The 20,955-nt window shown below is 42.2% G+C and overlaps 1 protein-coding gene across 2 annotated transcripts; it reads right to left on the bottom strand.

The window, feature by feature from the left end:
• Positions 1-2,113: 2,113 nt before the first annotated feature.
• LOC115054688 (AT-rich interactive domain-containing protein 5B) lies at positions 2,114-19,435 on the bottom strand. Of its 2 annotated transcripts, none has more exons than XM_029520010.1 (12): positions 19,193-19,435; positions 10,754-10,906; positions 10,450-10,557; positions 6,317-6,521; positions 5,987-6,217; positions 4,879-4,985; positions 4,535-4,682; positions 3,942-3,994; positions 3,559-3,656; positions 3,264-3,472; positions 2,955-3,158; positions 2,114-2,539 (listed from the first exon to the last, which is right to left on the bottom strand). In XM_029520010.1, the coding sequence occupies exons 1-12, from the start codon at positions 19,211-19,213 to the stop codon at positions 2,259-2,261; spliced, it is 1,818 nt and encodes a 605-aa protein (XP_029375870.1). In that variant the 5' UTR covers positions 19,214-19,435; the 3' UTR covers positions 2,114-2,258. The 2 variants fall into 2 exon arrangements, with proteins under 2 accessions (XP_029375870.1, XP_029375871.1); XM_029520011.1 differs by having other exon boundaries at positions 2,426-2,623.
• Between the last annotated feature and the right edge of the window lie 1,520 nt (positions 19,436-20,955).

Here is a 20,955-nt window from a genome sequence, read left to right as displayed (position 1 = left end):
GACAGGGAAGTTTGTGCCTGACTCATTTCACCTGGAGTTAAAACATCACCCCAAGACGACGGCCTCCGACTGGTCTTAGGCTCCGCCCTCTGACAGGTGTGGCCTCAGCTGATGGATACCTGAATATGAAGGCTCAGCCAGAGGACGGTTAGCCTAGCTTAGCATTAAAGCAGTCGGAAGCTGCATTTGAAGACGAAGTATCTGAGTGGGACTGGACCCTCTAAAGCTCTGAGTGGGGGGGCAGACGGGTCTTTGCTGACGGGGGGGGGGGGGGTCCACTTGTAGTGTAGCAGCATGAGAGTCTTCCTGTTTACAACTAACGTGTCTTCAGTGTGAACCAATGAGACGAGTCGAACTGGGCAGTTTTATTCTTTAACACCAGGTGAAAATGGCGTCTGAGTGTCTGAGTGCATTTATGGATGATTGGGATTGGCTCCGCCCACATAGGATGGGCCACACCCCCTTAAAAACAGCTGATGCAGGTGGCACGTTTGTTTTTTTTGAAGAACCTGAGGTAGTCTGAATATCTGGGCTACATGTTCATGTACAATCTCTTCAATAGCTCCTCCCCCTGCACTGATCTGGCTTCCCATTGGCTGAGCAGTGGTAGTGATGTGGTTGGCCACGGTGCCGCAGCCTCATGATGCCAACAGGAGGGCCGGGAATCGAACTGCGACGCCGAGCAGCCGTTCATATTTAAAATGCACAGAGAGCTTCAGCCTCTTTTCAGAAGTTTTGTTTCTGACGGCGCCGCAGACTTGAAGGCCGGCCCTGCTGAGGAGTGACGGAGCAGCTCCAACATCAAGGTATCTCTTCAAGTGAACAGAAGCCGGCGATGAGACTGATCGCAGGCCGTTTAAGGCACATACGTGTAGGAGTTTATATAATTCGAGCTGATGAGCAGGAACATAGAAAGGTTTCACTGGACGAGCTATAGCGTGAAGACGAAGGAGCTCCACGTCTCAACACTTTATCAGAAAATAACTATCTCTCTACAGAAGTAGAGTACAATTTAAAAAAGGAACTAGTGAGCTACAGTACACTCTAGATGCTAATAATGAAGTCTTGATGCATAGCATCACCCATACAAGTCATAATGATTTTAAACTATCATGGATCTTTCTCAATATTTGATCCTAACGTTTAACAGTGGAGTTAATAGTGTCATGGAGGGTTATGGCAGTGTTTGTTAAAGAGTCAGTCTCACTCCCCAGTTTCCTTTTGCCCCATAAAGAGGCCGGAACCCTCAGATGGAGCACAGAGACCGATCTGTGATTGTCACGAGTCTGTGTCGACTTCAATCAGCCACCTGACTGAAAACCACAGGAAATAAGAGAAGATGAGGAAAAGGAGAAAGGTCCCTGCTCCCTGTTCAGGATTTAACCTGAGCCCACATCCCAGACCAAGTACTGAGCACATCCCCTGGTTCCACAGTTTGAGGCTAAAAACAGTGTGTGTCGGTGTTTGAGGGCCCCGGGCTCTTCAGCTCGGCCAGCCCGGGCCCGGAGCAGAGGGCCGGACTGTTCTCCTCCTCCGCCTTCTGTACTCGCTCTAGGTCAACTCCGTCCTCCTGCTCCTGTTTAGCTTCCTTCTTTACGACCGCTCCCCCCTCCCCTCGCTCGGTCTCAGTCCTCTGGGTGTCGGACTCAGATTCTGAAGGAAGAAACTTCCCAAACCTGGTCCCGTTCAGATCCTCCTCCAGCTTCACCTGGAAGGGCGGCAGCCCGAGCAGGAAGGCCCTGATCCTGCTCGGGGAGCTCAGGTCTGCCGGCTCCTCCTGGTTCTTCACCTCTGTATCCTGCCCTCCTGCGCTCCCTCCAGAGTTGGACCGCCCCCCCGGGGTCAACTCGTCCGCCTGGTCCATGTTTCCAGATCTGGGTCGCTTGGCTGAGGGTTGACCTGCGTTTCCGTTGACCGCAGCCCGACTGGACTCCGGTCCGTCTGTGCTGGGCCTCTTAATTGGGAAACGTTTGCTGAGGTTGAGAGGCAGCGCCTGCTCAGGGGGGGGCGTGATGGGGGAGCAGGGGGGCTTGGGGTTCAGGTCCTGTGACAGAGCCTCGGACAGCCGGCGGGTGAAGGTTTGCAACTGAGACGAGTCCAGACGACGAGTCCTCATCAGCTGGCACACCTGAACACTGCAGTCCAGGTTCAGAGGCAGGACCCGGAGAGGGGGCAGCGGGGGCCGGCTCCTGGCGTCACGCCCCCCCCTCTGGGCGCCCTCGTCCACGGTGCAGCCTGAGCAGCGGTTCTGGTGCTGGTCACCGCTGGGATGAGGTGTATCCGGGCTTCCGCTCTTGGGCTGGAGGGGAGAGATGGTGGGATGGTGCTGGCTCGGGTCCTGGGGTGTCAGCGCCGGGCTCTCCGGGCCTCTCTGGAGGCTGATGCGGTTCCTGAAGACGTCCAGAGGACACACGCCTTTGATGGGGCTGAAGCCACCCAGAGATCCTCCCACAAAGTGGCGAGGCAGAGCGGAGAGCAGGACGCTTGGGGTGGGGGCCACAGACTCCCCCCTCTCCAACTTCACCTCCTTCGGTTTGGGCTGGAAGGGGAGGAAAGGGGAAGAAAGGGGGGAGAGGTCAGGGGTCAGCGGCATGTTGACGGGGAGGATCGCCGGCTGGACCAGCTGCAAGGAAGAAGGAGAAGACAGGAGTTGTGAATCTGGGGGGGCTCAGTCAGCTTCCAGTTCAGGTTTTCCTTTAAGTCTTCTTAAAGAATCGTTTAAAGCTAAACTGCTGAGCAGAAGACCTTAGTGACCAAACTAAAAGAAAAAAAACTTCAGGTCTTTAACTCAACGTGACTTGTCTCAGATTTAAAGGAGTTTTTTTGTTCGCCTTGAAGTCTGAGGCCACTTTCACTCACATGCTGCTGCAGCTGAGCAGCTAATTAAACTCATAAAGCCAACATGCAGAAGGACGGTTACTGGTTGTGTGTTCAGTGTGTGTCTGAGTTGTTACCCTGTGTGTGTCGCTGGATGTTGGGCCCCCTCTGCCTTTGGCTGGAAGCAGTGGACTCTGCTGAGGAGTCGGTGCTGCTGTTTTGGCTTTGGCCTGCTGCTGAGCCAGCAGCTTGGCCTGAGCGATCAGTGTGGCCTTGTTGCGCGTTCCTGGCGGTCGACCTCTTCCTCTTTTCACCCCAACGCCGCCATTCGTGCTCACGATCTGTAAAGTCAAATCACTTATTTCCGCAGGAAAAGAAAACAACATTCTAAAGCTGACATGATTGTTTCCAAAAGTTGGGCAAAGTTCTGCTGATCTGTTGCTTACAGGAGGAGGTGGAGGAGGAGGAGGTGGGGGGGGGAGGAGGAGGAGCAGGGGTTGTGATCTTCTTCTCCTTGGCTTTAGGTCCTGGCTTTCTGCCCCTGGGTAGTGGCTTCCTTCCTCTGATCCCTCTGGGTTTTGGAGGAGTGGGGGATTCTGGGATTTTAAATTCTGCTCCACCTGCTCTGAGGTGCTCTTCGTAAGGAAGCATCAGCCTGAGACAGAGTGACACAGAATCAGACTCCCTTCAGTCTAATAATTCATGTGGATTAGCGCGGGGGACTCAGCGGGCCGGTCTGACCTCTCGTAGTGTCTCCTGGTGCAGGTGGCGGCGCTGGTGCTGCCGGGGCATCCACCCAACTCGTTATAGACGACTTTCCAGAGCCGCTCGGCCGTCACCTGTAACACACAGACACACAACATGAGGACAAACATCAAACATTCAGTCCGTCCCATTTCAAAGGTCTCATTAAGGCCTTTCTGTGTGTCCAGTCCTTTTTGCTTTTTGTTTTGAAGTCATAATATCTTTTAAATTTTAAAAATGGAGAGCCCGGGATTCAAACCCAGAACCTTCTTGCTGTGTGGCAACAAGGCAGGCCGACCTTCGATGCTAACTTCAGTTATCCAGTCGGCAGTTTGCACCTTAGACAAGTGCTGGCTAATCTAAACATTGAAGTGACTCACCTTCTTGTAGCCTCCGAGCCGTTTAACCACAGAGTACATGAGGAAGAGGTCGACTGAGGACGGACAGTCAGCGACCCGGGCAGCACAGGAAGTGAAGAAACAAAGGAAATCAAGATACACATCAAAGATAAAGCACTCACAGTTTGACTAAACAAATGTGTCCTGATAAAACCAAGTTATTCTAATGTCTGGACTGTAAGGTCCAGAACAGTTTAAATTTGATGTTAATGACACATTTGAATCATATTCAATTAAATCTTCAGTGCAGGTGAAGCACAAGCACACACACACAAGCACAAGCACACAAGCACACACACACACACACAAGCACGCACACACACACACAAGCACGCACACACACACACAAGCACGCACACACACACACAAGCACGCACACACGCACACAAGCACGCACACAAGCACGCACACACGCACACACACGCACACACGCACACAAGCACACACACACGCACACGCACACACACACGCACACACACGCACACACACGCACACACACACACACACACACACACGCACACAAGCACACACACAAGCACACACACGCACACACGCAGCCTGTGAGACGGACTCACTCTTCTTGAAGCCCAGATTGGGGACTTTGTGGATGGGGGACCCGTGACGGTCCATGAAGGCATAGAGCTGGTCCAGGAACAGCTGCTCTTCAGGGTGAGGGAGCCAGCTGCCCTCACAGCCGACCTCCACACTGCCCATCACGTTCTCCTGAGACAGACACACACATTTCACACTATAAAACTGAAATAATCTGAAAATATTCACATTCCAGAAGATGAAAATACAGTTTTTCATTATTGATTATTAATCAGTTTTAGTTTTGATTGTTTTGGAGAAAATAGATTTCATAGCTGAACTGAGTCAGAAAACTTCACCACCATAGTGTCAGTGATGAAGAACACACCTTCATCCTCTCGATCCATGATTCTGATTGGCTGGAGTTTGGCGAGTCTTTGCCATCGCGGCCCCTCCTCTTGCGAGGTCGTCCTCGAAGACTGAGAGACGGACATCCTGCAGAAAAACCATCAAACATGAATAAAAAGTCACAAACTTAAGAAGAATTTGAGGGACATTAAGTTTTAAAAATGCTCAGTCACAACAACTGTGGCGAGACAAAGACACAAATTAACACAAAATCAACTGACCAATTAAAAAACTGAAATCAGGAAGTAGAGGTGAAACAAAGCCTCACTAATTAACTGCATATTTCACAGTTGTGTGAACAGAACCAGTCAGATGTTCTCATACCAGTTCATTCTCATTACCAAAACAGAAAAAACACTTCATTAAACTCGTCGGTCCTGTTCCTGTCGTCGTCTGTTTCCTCGTCAGCTTCCACCGAGGGGTCGAAACATTTCACTCTGCAGATATTTCAAACATGGTCTGATGATTTACTGTGTGAGAACTCGACCAATAAAAAGCAGCTGCAGCAAAGACGCTGCTGCTGATTGGACAGTGGGTGTCATAAATCAGAGGGCGGACTGAGTCTGTCTCAATGCTAAGTGCTAAAACACCAGCTGTTGTTCTGAAGCCTCCAGCTTGTAACTGGATCTGATCTGTACTGTTTCCTAATACTGTATGTCAATCATTTAAAAAAATGGACATCATGTTCTACTGAAGAATTGAAATTAAAGACTGAGACCATAAACTCATCAGGGAAACGTTGACTGAGCTGATAAATCAGGGAGGAAGGACGTTTTCCCATAGACTTCAATATTATCTGACTTCCTTACACAATATGATTTTCATGTTTACAGGTTATTACAGATTATATTCTTCTCCTATTCACTCCTATTCCTGCTTCTTAACGTGACATAAACACATTTGATTACAACAATTCACACACACACACACACACACACACACACACACCTGAGGGTTTGTGACTGAGTTCAGTCTGGCCTGATGTGAACCACTAAAGACCAGCAGGTGGCAGTGTTACACAAACAAAGGAAAGGGGATGCAGGCTGACGGTCTGAAGGAGATTTGTTGACTGGACCAGAGATACTCACTGAACTGCCAGGAGAAGTTGGTGTTGCTCTCCAGTGTCGGGTGGTTGAAGGTGTCCCTGCAGTACATCACCCGGGTGTTAGGCAGCGCTCTGACGGCCCCCAGGGCCAGCAGGTGGGGGTCCTGCAGCCCCGGCCCCCTCGCTCCATCCTGGAGCCGCCTTTGCAGCGAGCGGAAGCGGCAGTACTGCGGATAGCTGAGCACCTTGACACCTTGACGCTCCACCGGGCCGTCTGAAGAGAGGAGAACCATCCGTCAGTCTGGGGTCGTTCAGATGTTTCCTGATTCAACACTGACTAAACCCTGAAGACAGTAAAGTTGGTGTTTCTTACTCTCTGTTTTGGCTCTGAGCGGCTCACTGCTCTTGTCCGTTGTGTTGGTGGTGGTGTTTTTGTCGTTACTGTCGCTGCTCTGTGGTGGTTTGCGGAGGCCGTTCAGCTTCAGACTGCTACTCCAACCTGCCGGCTGTCCACATGACCATCTCACCAGGTCTTCCACCCGCACCACCATCTTTCTGGAGACCGCCAAAACTTCATCCTACATAAACCAACACACAACACAAACACATTAGGCGCTAGGCAGTCATTTTTGGATAAGCTGCACGTTAGGGGCGGAGCCAGGCAAAGCCAAGATGGCGACAGTGGCACAGCCCCCCCACGAACACACATACACAAGACTTCATTATGGAGGTGGAGAGATTCTGTTACTGATTTGCTCATCAGAAAAATTATGAACTTAAAGAGGAATTAATCAAAACCTGAATCAAAAAGATCTTTCATTGTTTGACGGCTCAACATTGAGATGACAGTGTGAGTCCTGCTCTGTTTGCCTTCCAGTGTGATTATATAACGTCTCACATACTAACTGCTGATTGAACGTTACAGCAGAAAGCCACCAGACAAGCTGCACCACTTTCTTTTCAAATAAATGGAAGTCTCTTTCCATCATTATTTATTATTTCTCTGGTATTTTGTCACATTACCACTTTCTTTGCATTTCCCATCTACCTGAAAACCGTTTTACTGCCTTTAATGTTGAATCCTTAAAAGATGTGCAGTTCTTTGTTCAGTACGATTCTTTAAAAAAAAAAAAAAAAAAAAAAAACACTTTCACGACTTTTTCAAACAAAAGTTGTTTTTTTTTCTATCCAACCAAAATTTCTGGAACATGACATTAAATGTCGCCGTTGATTTTGCCATTAGTTTTAAATGGTCCAGACTGTTTTCTCTATTTACCTGAAATCTGGAATCATTTCATTGGATCTGATTACAGCAGATTACATCGTCTCTTCTGGCTGACTGACCTGTCGTTCATAGCGCTGTTGATGTAAAATTAAACTGAGACCACAAATATATTTTCTAATGGAGTTCAAACCTTCAAAATACAGACTTGAGAGGTTTAACATACGACCTTTAATGTTTTAGGCTCAATTTGCTCAGCGATCATAATGAATAGCATGAAGCAGTATTTTTTGAAACAAAAGAGGAAGTATATATATATTAAAAAAAGGCCTAAAATGTTTTCCACACATCAGTGAATAAGTCCAGTTGTAATAGACTGGTTTCCTGTTTCTGTATTCAGAGTTTTCTTTGTTTCAAGTGTAACCTGATCTGAACTCTCAAACGAGTCAGAGGGGTTTCTCGACGCTCAGTCTTATTTAGCTTTGTCCTGACTTAACAGCAAGAATTTGGTGGCCATTTTATGAGGAACATCTGTTAATTAAATGTAATGCAATACAACAGCTCACTCGAGAAAGATAATTTTAAAAGGATCCAGTTAGAGTTGCTGATCTAAGTTTAAGTTCATTATATTGAGGCGTTTCTCCTGTTTTATTTACTTCATCTACAATATCAGACAACAGCACCACAAGCAACAAGCACAGTCATGAATATGTGTTAGAGCTGCTTTGTTAGAGTGGAAAGGTGTGCCTAAAGTGATCAGGCTGACTGACAGGTTGTTAGAGTTCCTGGGAGACCAAAAGAGGGTGGTTGATTTTTAGTTCTTAAAACCACAAATATACCTTCTTTGGGATTATCAGCATTTAAAATAAAAGGCTGGGATGTTGGCATGAGGACTTAACTCGTTACACATGTTGTCCCACACTGTGGTATTTCCACTTCTACTTCCTCCTCCACTGTTTGTTCTACTTCCCTTCGGCTGCTATGATACGTCATTTATTCATTTCTTTGATCCAAGTTCAAAATTAGTAATCAGTATTAAACTATAAAATCAACAACAATTAAAGACATTTTCTGGTCTTTGGCCATTTTATTCAGAAATGATTTGAAAAGGCTTCGGCCTGTAAATGTGAAGATTTTCGGACGATTAATGGAAGAAGCAGACAACTCTCACATTGTAAAAATGTGAACTGTTTGTGCTGACGGAAACTTAAATTAAAGACGTATATTTTAACGTCTCTAGTTTTTTATTTTGAAGGGGTGATCTCCATCAGAAGATATTTTTGTGGCTTTAACCAAAATCTATCTCAGTGTATTTTCCATCTCTTCTCTCAGAGGAACGAAAGGGCAGTGAGCCAATCAGAAGACAGGATCTGAGCCTCCCTTCCGATTGGCTGCTTGCTTTCTGAGCAATCCAATTGAAAATGGAGACAACAAGCCCCGCCCACCACCAGACTTGTAGACATTGACTGCTTTTAGACTTTTAAAGTCCACAGACCAACATTTGATCATTTTGTCTGATAAACAGCCAGAAATTTCAAAACCATTCAATATTCTATGATAGAAAACCAAAATAATGAGAAAATATTCCCCTTTAAATAGACAAGTTTCAGCCCAGAGCTGATGGAATTAAATACACAGTAAAAACAGAGTCTGCCTGTTACTGGTTATTATACATAAACACATCATATAATTATGTGTAAAGGGAATTTCTGCATCACTATAAGACTGAACCGATCCTAGAAATGTTTAAAAACAGAGACAAAGAAGAAGTTTTAGAAAGTCCTTAAAATGGGCAGCAATTCCAGGAGGCTGATTTTTTCTCCAGGAAAATGAAAACTTCTGTCAAGGCACTTCAACAGTGGAATATCTATGTTCAAAATGTGGAAAATTTGGTTTCAGAGTAGTCATGGGATTTACATTTGGGTAATACATTAGTCTTTATTCCCAAAGGGGGATTTTCATGCAGCCTGCATGTGAACTGTGTTAATCAAAAACACTCACATCTGACCCTCCTTTTCTTTCCCGGCTCACCTTCATTTCACTTTCTCAAAGAAGTGATGAATAATCAAACTGATAATTGACAAGACATGATGTTACTATTTGAGCTTGTATTTAACTCCATGAAGTCCGTTGAAGACTCTACACTCCCAATCTGGCTGGGAGCGGCTGGTCTTTAGAGCTTTTATTCCTCCTGATGGTTCTTCCTGTTTTATCTCCTTAAACGAAAGAATCAACTCTATTTAATAGCCCTCATTTCCTTCATCTTTGATAGTTACGGCTAAACTCTACATCAGACGCTCCTATTGGCTCCGGTGGGTGATGTCACAGCCAATCAGAGTCTGTGGATCGGTCCTGAATGTTTGTGAGTTTATTGTGTTGACAGAATAAAGACAATCAGATATTTGGAGCAGATTTTTCATCATTAATGAGCAGAACTCCTGATCAGATAAAGAGAGAAATGACCCAAACACATGAGAGGAACTTTTCTTTGGTTGTTCTGCTTCACACAGTTTTTTGAGCTACTCTCCCCTTTACAGTGACCAGAGTCAGTACTGAGACACAGACAGAATTAGCTGAGGTTGAACTGATTCTTTATGTGTGGAGACTGAAGGCTAACCTGTTTAGATTCTTGGCCAAAGATGATTGGATAAAAATGGAGGCAGTGTTCCTGTGACGAGGTTATTAATAGACGTTCTTAAAGCATTCCCCTGATTATATTAGGGAGACATTCACTCTCAGTTACAAAATGGTTCAGGACGGGGTTCAGTTTAAACCCACAAGCTTTTGTAAAAACTGGCAGTGAGTCATTGGGAAAAAGAAAAACAAAAAAACAGATCTTCCATCAGAAAATCAATCAGGAAGTTAATAATCAATTAACAACTCTGGCAAACATTTTTTTGTAAATGTTTCATAAATACTTTCAGTGGAGAAGGTATTTATGCATTTTCTGCTTGTATAAATACATAAATAAGGATCATCATATGAGCCAGTGAACAGAAAATAAATCAGCAAAGTTCAAACCAGTTATTTAATGTGTGCAATAAATTGTGGATTCATTGCCTTTGCATAATTAGTTTTTAAATAATTCATCAATCAGGTGAAGGACTGATCATAAATCCGAACCTTTTTCATAATCAATTAATAAAAATTCTGGTTTCAGCTTCTGAAAAGTCAATATTCTGGTTATCAGTTCTTTTTCAAAGTAAATTGAATATTTTTGCGTTTTCAGCTGTAATTGAAATGTAAATGTTCGATAGGCCGATGTTGAGGGAGGAGCCACCCACCTCTCCGTGCTCCCTGGTCCGGCCCTTAGGTGTGTCTTCAGGTAAGAAGTAAAGCCTGGTGCTGGCCAGCAGGTGGCGCTGTGTCTGGTCCTCCCACAGTAAGGTCACCTGAATATGAAGAGGAATAAAAGGGAAGTCATGTTGTGTTGAAGTCTATGGGAAAAGGTCCCTCATCCTCCCTGATTTATCAGCTCAGTAAATGTTTTTGTGAAGAGCTCAGTCTTAAATACAACATGAGGAAAACAGACCAGAAAGGAGGGGATGGATTAGGGAGCTTAGAGTGGACTTGGATTCAGGTTCTGACCTCGGCGATGCACACGGGATCCTGAGGTCCACAGCGGATGAAATAGAACTCCCCGAGCCTCCAGACCTGGACCGGCCCGTCGGGCTGAGCTCGGCTGCTCACCGACTTGTAGAAGGCGTAGCTGCCTCGCTGGCAGGAGGGAGCACCCAACCACTGAGGACGACAGCACAGGCAGGAGGATTCACACATTGTTTTAATAACATTCTACATCAATGTTCATTCACAAAATCAGCCATCACACTGGCAGAGATTATCAATGTGATGCTGAATAATCTGAGTTCAGACTTCCTGCTTTTCTTTGACATATTTCACCTTAAGCCAAAAACCAGAACCTGGTTCTTTCTGGACTAAAAGTGTGATTGGGCTTGAAAAAGTCTGATCTTAAAATGCACAGTCATCTGACCATCTTTCGGGTTTCAATTAATGCTTTAAATGCATCTACCCATTCAACCCTGTAAGATATATTTTTTCAATATTTAAAATCAAAGTTTATTTGTAAAGCACTTTTCATACACACATTTGATCACAGAGCAAGAGAGCAACAGAGCAAGTTGTGAGTAGATAATAAGAAAGTAAGACAGATACGAGACCACTGGAAGACAAAGATAAAGGTCAAGCAATAAAAGAATAAAACAGACGAGACGTTTCTAAATGAGTCAAACGAGCAATTAAAAGTAGAGATACAAAAATAAGCAGAAATATAATAACAGCATTGAAATTTGAACTGAAGGACACCAACAGGTGGGCCCGATGTTTTTCTGCATTAAAACTAATCAGTGGTGAAATTATCAATCTGCTCTCTCTGCATCCTCGGGCGTGTTCAGACCATAAATTCTGCAAGATCGACTTCATGCTTTGGTGCATCTCGCAGTGAAAGCAACAGTTTCACATGTATAAACAGCTCTGGGAGCAGAACACTAACAAAACTTTCAATACCTCAGAGAGGAAATGTTCAAAGTTAGCCCTTCGAGCTGCAGAGTCACATCCCTGATCTGAGCTTCATCACATGTACGTGTCAATCATCCTCAGCTGAAATTTGATTTTAAAGAAAAGCAGCTTGTTCCGTATCCTCCTGATAAGAGATTTAAAACGCTCAGTTTTTAAATTAATAAAGATGTCAGCAGCTAAAAGGGCAAATTAAGAAACATTATACTGTGTCTGACTTTTACTTTGGCCAAAAATGAGCAGCTGTGGTTAACCATTTAGAACCCAGCTTCCTGTTTCCTTTTGGGACCAAAACGCATCATCAAAGGCCAACTTCCTGCAGGTCCTTCAAAGTAAAAATTTTGTATTTGAAGTGTAAATAGTTTGCACACATTTTAGTGATAATTAGGACAGTGGTTATTCAAATTATTTGATTTTACAGTCTATGTACATAATTTAATGAACTGCAACTACTTCATGAAATATTCATCACTTATATCTTTAATCATTTTAGAGCCACATAAAGAATTTTCAGTTTTTTCTCATTAAAGTTATCACTTTTAAAATATGTCCAACTCTCTACATATCCAGAATCAGCTCAACCTCAACTAATTATGTTTGACTCAATGGAGACTCTGTTCTCTGTAATCAGGGATAGAAGCTCAGAAAACAAGAAAGAACTAAACTCTAAATAAACACAGTCCATCAGAATAACCAAAGCAAAGGTGAAGTTCCTTCAGACTGTATGGGATCTTTAAATATACAAATATTCAGATTTAGGATCCTTTTTCCTTTACTTACCTTCTTTAATGTCTCCATTCATAAACTGTTTTGTGCATAAAATGTCAAATAATATAAATAATATTCATCCATATTGTTATAAACCCAGGGGGAAAAAATGAAGCGTTCAGGTGCCTGAATGCCTGAATAATATGTTAAAGGTAGTCTGTTCGGGACTATTTTCAGCAGTGGATGAAACCACGTCATCCTCTGCAACAATGTGGCTCAGTTTTCAACAGCTTTTGGCCACAATGAAGTCCAGAGGGATCCGATTCATTCATCGTCAGTACGATGAAAAAGATCCACCCTCATCACCACCAACTGAATTACCAATCATGCGTCAGAAGATCAAGTCCACAAATCACACGCATGCAGTTTTATGTCCTACACCCCGATCCGGTCTGAAAAGGTTTCCCTGACACTGAATCCATCACAGCCTCTGCTCCATCTCTGATCCTGTTTTTTGAGCCAGAGGCGAGAAAAGACCAAATTACAGCCGAGCTTCACATGAAACACTATCTGCAGACACACAGCTGCAGCACTCGGGCTGCAAAGCGCCTGCAACGCTCAACAAAAACGTCTTCGAACAAACTGTCATTAACTCTGCTGCTTATCGATCGTCTGCAGGCGGCGGCCAATTAATGTCACCATTTAATAATCTGCCAATCAGATTTAGTGCGGTGACAACCATCAACTGTTTCTGGTTATATTCAGAAAATCACTCACATCCAAGGGAGCAGAAAGATGTTTCTTTCATTTATTAATTAACAGATAAAAAAAAGGAAATTGGCCATCACAGTTTCAGCTAAAGTGACATCTTCTGTCCGGCTCATTCAAATTTTATTCAGATATTTAATATCGAATGCTGCGGCTGCTGATCAATCCAGGAAGGACTTCGAAGTGATGCTGATTAACAACAGGTGGGGCTTGGGGGGAGTGGCTGAGGAGGTTGTGACTGCTTTGTTATGACATCACAAAGTTCCAGAAGTCTGGACAGCTGGTCATAGACTGGGGGCATTTGGTCTGTGTGGACCTTTAAAGTCCAAATCCACGGATCCACAGATTTTTTTTGTCTGATAAACAGCCCAAAAACATAACCATTCAATTTCCTATGACTGAAAACTGAAGTCAGTGTTTTCATTTACTGATCATGAATCAGAAGCTGATTTCAGTCCTTTTCCTGGTTCATTGACCTGAAAAAAGTGCTTTGAATTCACAGTTTGGTGTAAAATCAGGCAATGTTCTGTTCACTGACTGATCTCTAGGTCCCCATTTGTGGACACAGAAAAACTGGAAAAGTCAGAAAAGTAGACAAAAATGTTTGTGCAGAGTCGTTAAATGATAATTAAAACCAGTTCCTGATTGACTTTCTGACAGTTGTTAGAAAGAAACTCTTATTTTTTAAATGATGAAGAGCGACCAGGCATCTTTCAGTTTTCAGTGTGTGACAGATGAGCATGTGTCCTGTTAAATGAATTAAAATAAGGCAGGCAGAAGCTAGTTATCCATGGGAAATAAAAGGCCTGCTGTATAAGCTCAGGGTGTGGCCGCCTCTGCAGCTGCTCCACATTTAGTTATGATGGATGGCTCGTGAGATTGACTAAATAAAATGCATATATAGTGTTTCTTCCCCCTCCAGTCTGCAGGAGAGTCTCATCTCTGAAGCTCTAAAAAACGCCCCCCCTCCGCCATCTAAATGCAGAATATTCTCAAATTCTCGCTGCTGTGTTCAGCATCCACAACCCCCACCCCAAGCACAGCACAGAAAAATACCCATAACATACCACAGGAAGGCAGACAGGCGGACAGCCCCCCCCAAATATATCAGCTCTGCAGTAAAGTCCAGGATCAACTTTTGGACAGAAAATATAAATATCAGCAGCAAACTGCAGCAGTATCACTTTAAAGACAACATGTTTAATGATGTCACTGAGCAGTATCTTTCTCTCACACACACAAAAACATACAAACACTTTGTGGTCCTATGGGGGAACTACAGCATGACAAAACTACACACTAATGAGAAACAACACAACTGAGACGCTGAGCTCCAACAGGAACATGATATCAGTATTATAGTGAGACCTGAATGGAGAACAAGGCCATTGCTGAATGTCGCACACACTTCACATCCTGATATAGGAAGCGAAATTATTCCAGAATACCCCACAAAGAGCACAAAGAAAACAACACACACACACAGTGGAGCGGGGCACAGTCAAATCTGCCCCTACAGGGAGATTAGCACAGCACTACAGGATTAAATGATCATTAAACTGCCCCACAGGTACAGTTCAACACCATGTGGCCATATTAAAGACCCATTTTAGACAGCAAATAACACAAACACACAACACAGAAAGCTGTGGAGATGAGGTCACAAAAGACTATTATTGCAAAGATACAACATGAAAAAAGGGTTGATATTAAATAATATTTTGCTCCACAAACAGAAACACTGACCAGCAAGCTTTTAAAGGAATATTATTACAGGCAATTAAAATATCGCACTGTAAAGTACTTTGTATATATCAAACTGTTATTCATATGGAAAAAATTTATACACAACTGGCAGAAATAGACTAAATATTACCAATTTACTGGTGAATACAGTGACAACATTAAACATGTTCTAAAATAAAGTAGTCAATATGAATCATTTTAGGTTCATTTCAGCTGAATTACTGTCATTTATTTGGATAAAGAACAATATCACCAAACTTACATTGAAATGAAGACTGCAAATGCAGTATAAATATCTACAGGTTATTATTGTTACCATTAACAAAGACAACATGTGAGAGAGCATTTGCAGAGCACATTTGATAATAGTTAGATAAAGTCATTATGACAGTGTTATCAGCTACAGATACCATATAGTTTCATTTTAGTTTTTATCTGGATAAAAGGTCAATGTCACTGAAGATTTTAGATTGTATTTAAGGACTTTTATTCACATTTTGATACAATAAATAAGATGAAATAAAATATAGATTGGCAAAAGCATTATGGCAGAATATATCCAGTAAAGATTCATTTACTTGGATAAATTTAAGACTTTTGATCATATTTGACAAGTTTTCTCTTCAGTATGAAACATTAAGTGGCATTGTTTTCTTTGTTTTTATTCTTTATCTGTCTCTGTTGTCTGTCTTACAGCACCTATGCTTCGTACACAAGATAGAAAAGGATTCTGTCTGATCATGTTGTTATTGGGTGTTTATTTTATTCGAATATTTGTCATTAACCAAATGTAATTTTACATTAAGTGAATATTAAACAATATAAGCAGGAAGAGGAAAATAAAACAATGACTGGTGCTGCTCTGGAGCAATAATCAATCACCGTAGAGATATTTTAGAGTTTTACTTTAGAAATAAAGCCTCCACACATCAGCAGGAACTGCTCACAAAGCATTATGGGATTATTTCAGATGTGTTTACAGATTAGGCAGTTTGACATTAACTCAACAGAAATCACAATAAAGGATTAAACACGGTTTTACCCACAAAATGAATATTGTAAGAAGATTTATTTCAAGGTAAAATCTAGTGGTCCAAGAATATTGGCATTAGGTTTATATAATCCAGCAATAACTGTATGGATCCATAAATGTCCTCCAGGACATAATATTTTAGATGTTTAATCAATGTTATTATTGGAAGATTATTTACATGTAATGAGTGGGGAGAACAAAATATACACACAGAATAAAAATAGCTACTGCGCCCTGGAGGAACGCCACAAATACACTGATGTCAAGATGTCGTCAGTTTGTTAATTAATCAATTAAAGTTTGTGGGTGTTTCTTGATAACCAGGAAGCAAACATAAATTCATAAATTGATCACATTTAAGGCAGAAGATTTGACCAATTTTGCTTTAAAAGTATTAAACCAATGATCAAATCTGTTGCACACTGATTTTGTCCATCAATCTGAGTTTGAGTCATCAATACGTTTATGATCAGGGAGACTGAATAAATCAGTCATTAATTCACTTTTGAGAAGCTGGAATATGAAAAAAACTGTCAGAACTGTCGTCGATATATTTTCTGCCCATGAACAGATTGATTAATGATCATTTTTAGGTTTATGAACAGATAAATCAAAGACTAGGACCAAGACATTTGAGCACAACAACTAAATTAATCGAACTCTGTTTATTAATAATGAAAGAACGATTTGAGTTATTTATGGGTGCAATAAGAATAAGATAAAGAGAAATAGTTTCACTATCTAACAAACATTCATAAAGATATCAGCAGATGATTTAAATTGTTAACTTTAAACTTCATAATTGATTCAGATTTATCAACTAACTCTCAAAAAAAACTCTAAAAATCTATTAACCTTTGAAGCACCAGTTTCTTCAAACAAGGAAAAAACTATCAATGAGCACAATTACGAGCTCACGTGTAAGAAGCTGTAACCAGAGAACTCAGGCTGAAGACAACCAATCGATTGTTGAAGTACTGACAGTTTATGTTCTCACCAATAAATGTTTCAGTTTTGGATATAAAAATGTAGAAAAGCCATCAAAACATTACAACAAAGTTTAATTAATCCACATTTAACAAACTTTCATTACAAAAAAAAAAAAAAAAAGATCACTAAAGTCAACGCAGATTCATGATCTAACTCCAAACTAATCATTTAACCTTTTGAACACCAGTTAGACCAGAATAACAAGAGAAAAGACGATAACTGTGATGTTTAACTCCAATTTCAGAGTCCATAACCAGACAATTGGTTATTGAAGTGTTTCTAAATAATGTTTTGGACGACAATTAATCAATTTAATCCTTCAAGGTTTCAGGTATAAAAGCAAGAAAGGAAGTGAAAACAACAACAAAGCGAGATAAATAAGCTGTGCAGGCTCCAGACTGAGACTCACACACATATTTAACTTAATTACAGTGAGAATATTTGATAAACAGCACCACCGCGTCAGTATGGTGTGTAATAAACATACTATTATCTGCTATAGGAGTGTTATATGATTTTTACTTTTTTTGGCCCTGGGGGAGGACCAGCCGAAGCTGTGCTCCAACCTAGTGGTGGAAAGAAGGCAGGGCTGAGCAGGCAGGAAAATAAAAGCCACATAATATAATCTGAGGCGTGCACACACACGCACACACACACACAAGAATTTAAAATGGAAACCCTTAATCTGCACCCTGCCTACGTCAGTTCTCGTGATATTTCTGGGAATAATGCAGTGAGATATTTTTCAACAGTTTAACACAGGAAGGAACAAGAAGGGGGGGCATATATATAATGTAATGTCTTTATCTTATAATGTTTGTTATTTATATCTATTTTTTTATACACACACACAAATAGTAAAGTATCTGCTGCTTTTGGCTAACACAAATAATTAAATAGCTTTCAGTATTGACCTTGGTTATATCCTGTTATTCAAAAAAAAAAAAAGCTTACAAGTTCACCACTGGGAGAAAGCGACACACACACACACAGTCAATACTGCAATAAATGAATATTTAAACAGATTTAATAAAAATAGACAAGCACCACTGGAATATTAAACCCCCCTGAGCCACACATGGAGGATTTCTCTCCAAATAAAGGACTTTGTTGGCTTTTTTATTTCGCTTGTGTGTCTGTGTGTGTCTGTGTGTGTCCTCTGGATATTTCCTGGGTTTTAAGGCAGAACTAATCCTCCCTATTTCAAGTACAAAAAACTCCACATATACCCTTCAAACACACACACACACACACACACACAATATTAACATTCCTCCTTAAACTGGGGCAATTACGGCGGAGACAAAATGTCGGGGGGGTTGGGGTGGAGAGGAATAAGAAAAAAAGAGGGGGGTATTTGATAATAATATCAATATGCCTCCTATAAAAGCAACATTACTGCTGCTCCACCTAACTCATGTGGAAATCCATCCAGAGTACATTAAATCAACAATCACATTAAAAATATGTTAAATATGAATTTCATTAAATCCAGAAATGACAAAATGTCGATGTCGCCCCCCCGTATTTTTTATTTTTTTAGGAGGGGGGGTGAGGCTAACTAACTAACTAACTAACTAACCAACTAACTAACTAAACTAAGTTTCCTGGTATTTTGGAGGCAAACAGCCAGAAATGTGATTTTATTTTGGCCGTAATGTGGCTGCTGGCTGGCGGCGGGTGGGGGTTGGTAACCGGGGAGGAGAATCTGAGGAAGAACCGTCGACACGACACACAAAGAAAATTAATGATTAACAACAACCGACAATATCACAAATATCACACCGGAATTCAGCCACCGACGACGGAGGCGACGGCTCGGTGTCACCGCCGACCCCCCTCCTAAAAAATAAAAATAAAAATAACCCCCAACAACAACAACAACAACAACAACTGCAACAAAGGCAGAAAAATACGGAATATCTGCGGTTTCATGTCCGCAGAAAGGGAGGCGGACAGCGGCCGGAGGGAAAGTTGAGGCCGGGGGTCGATAAAAGTTGTGTCCGCAGTGGGAGCTAACTCTCCGGGCTTCGGGGCTTCGGTCGGTCCGGGGAGGCGGAGGAGGAGGGGGTAGGAAGGGGGGGCAATCAATACGACAACGGTCAAACTGGAATGAAACAACCCGCCGGAGTCCGGCTCCGGTTCGAGGCGGCACACGGTCGGAACATTCCCCCGTCAACAGGTCCCGCAGCCCGGCCGCCTCGGAGCGAAGGGACGCGGCGTGAGTGAGCGGCTTCACCGTGATTTACCTGGATCTCATTGTGCTCCATTGCGGTCCCTGCATTCCCTCTGTGAGGCCCCTCTCCGGTTACACCGCCGGGACTCTCCGACACACAAACGGACGGGCAGATAGGCTCAAACGGGCTGAAGCCGTCCTCCGGCCGTCGGAGCGGGCACCGGAGCGGGCACCGGAGCGGACACCGGAGCGGACACCGGACGGATCTAGGTGTGGCCAAAGTTTCCTCCTCAGTCCAACTTAACGAGAAAGTCACCGACAAACGGCAGTTGGAGCATCTTTAGCTCCGGGACGGTGACGTACTTCCGCCTCCGACGTAACACGAGGAGGGCGGGGCTTAGCCCGGAGCGAAGAAGAAAGTTTTATTGTTGGTTTGTGTGAACTCCGAACAATTTCAGCTCCGCTGCTTCTGTCCTGCAAACATCCAGGAAAGACTGGAGGTTCACGTACACAACGAGAAGAAACAAACACAGAAACGTTTCTGTCTGAATGTGTTTGTACCGCTTTAAATGTGAAGGTGGAGCTTAATGTGATTATTTTATAAACTGCTGACGCTCATTTTAACCTGATATGATGCAGAACATAAAAATGTGCTTTAATGATGAGTCTGAATCTGCAAAGTACCTGAAACATGCAGCTAAATAAACGGAAGTACGTGAAGAATGGAAACACTGAAAGGGACAAGTTGTACTTCAAAACTATGAAGAAGTGATGAAAAATATGAGCATGAATGAACTGCTTTGGATCGATCAAAACACAAAAGAAAAAGGTTTCTGAACAATGCATGATATTCTGAGATTGGTGCAACTTTAATATTGCAGCTAAATGTTGACTACTCTATATTGTAGTTGAATTCCATTCAAGTTTGTTTTATCCCACAAAATACTCATTTTCTGTGCATATTTTCTATGATCTTTATCGTTACGAAACCAAACAGAACTGAAACAACTTGTCTGAACGAATGTGGATGTGTGCAGAGTTTTAGAGTTTTTGTGCAGGTAGCTTGGTGCTGGCCGAAGAGTTCAGTTGTTTTACTCCAGTAAAAGTTGAAATAAGTTTGAGTTAGAGTTCATTTGACTCTGGGAATCATTCAAACATTTCCAAATCCCACGATAACATGTTATCATTTATTTATTCACATTTTCTACACTTAAAAGGAGCAGAAACTGGAAATCTGGACCTGAAAAAGGACAGTACTAGTTAGTTCCTATCATAGATAATATGGCCTTTATGGCCCCCATGAAGGAAAATTATACCTGATCCTTTTAAGTCAATTAAGACAAAGAGAAGTGAGCCAAGCTCATTTTGCTTTAAATGTGATGTATTCGCAGGAGAACTGATATATTTGTGGGACAGATGTTTTCCAGAAACAGGAATCTGGCTTTGAAAACATATTTTTCACATCACTGTAATCACTGAATGATTAATGTTAGCAGCAGAGAAGGAAACCACCTCAAGATTTTCTGTTATTGTCTGTTATTGTAAATTACCAGGATGCTGAAAGTTTATTTTTATGTTAATCAAACACAAACAAAATTATGTGTAATTTATAAAATTCATATAGAACACAACACATTAGAAAGTTGAATTTTCAATTCAAGAAGTAAAAAACAAAGTTTTATCTTAAAGTCTAAAAGTGTAAATTAGTCAGCTGAGTGTACTTTTAGTTTAGTCCAATAACTGATGATTCAGTCAGTTTAACTCAGTATTTTCAACAAAACTGAAAAATAATTTGTTTCAATTCCAGATTTTTGTCATATTTAGTGGATATGTGTT

This window comes from Echeneis naucrates, chromosome 14, assembly GCF_900963305.1.
Source record: "Echeneis naucrates chromosome 14, fEcheNa1.1, whole genome shotgun sequence".
NCBI lineage: Eukaryota > Metazoa > Chordata > Actinopteri > Carangiformes > Echeneidae > Echeneis > Echeneis naucrates.
This window is presented reverse-complemented; position numbering and strand designations above follow the sequence as displayed.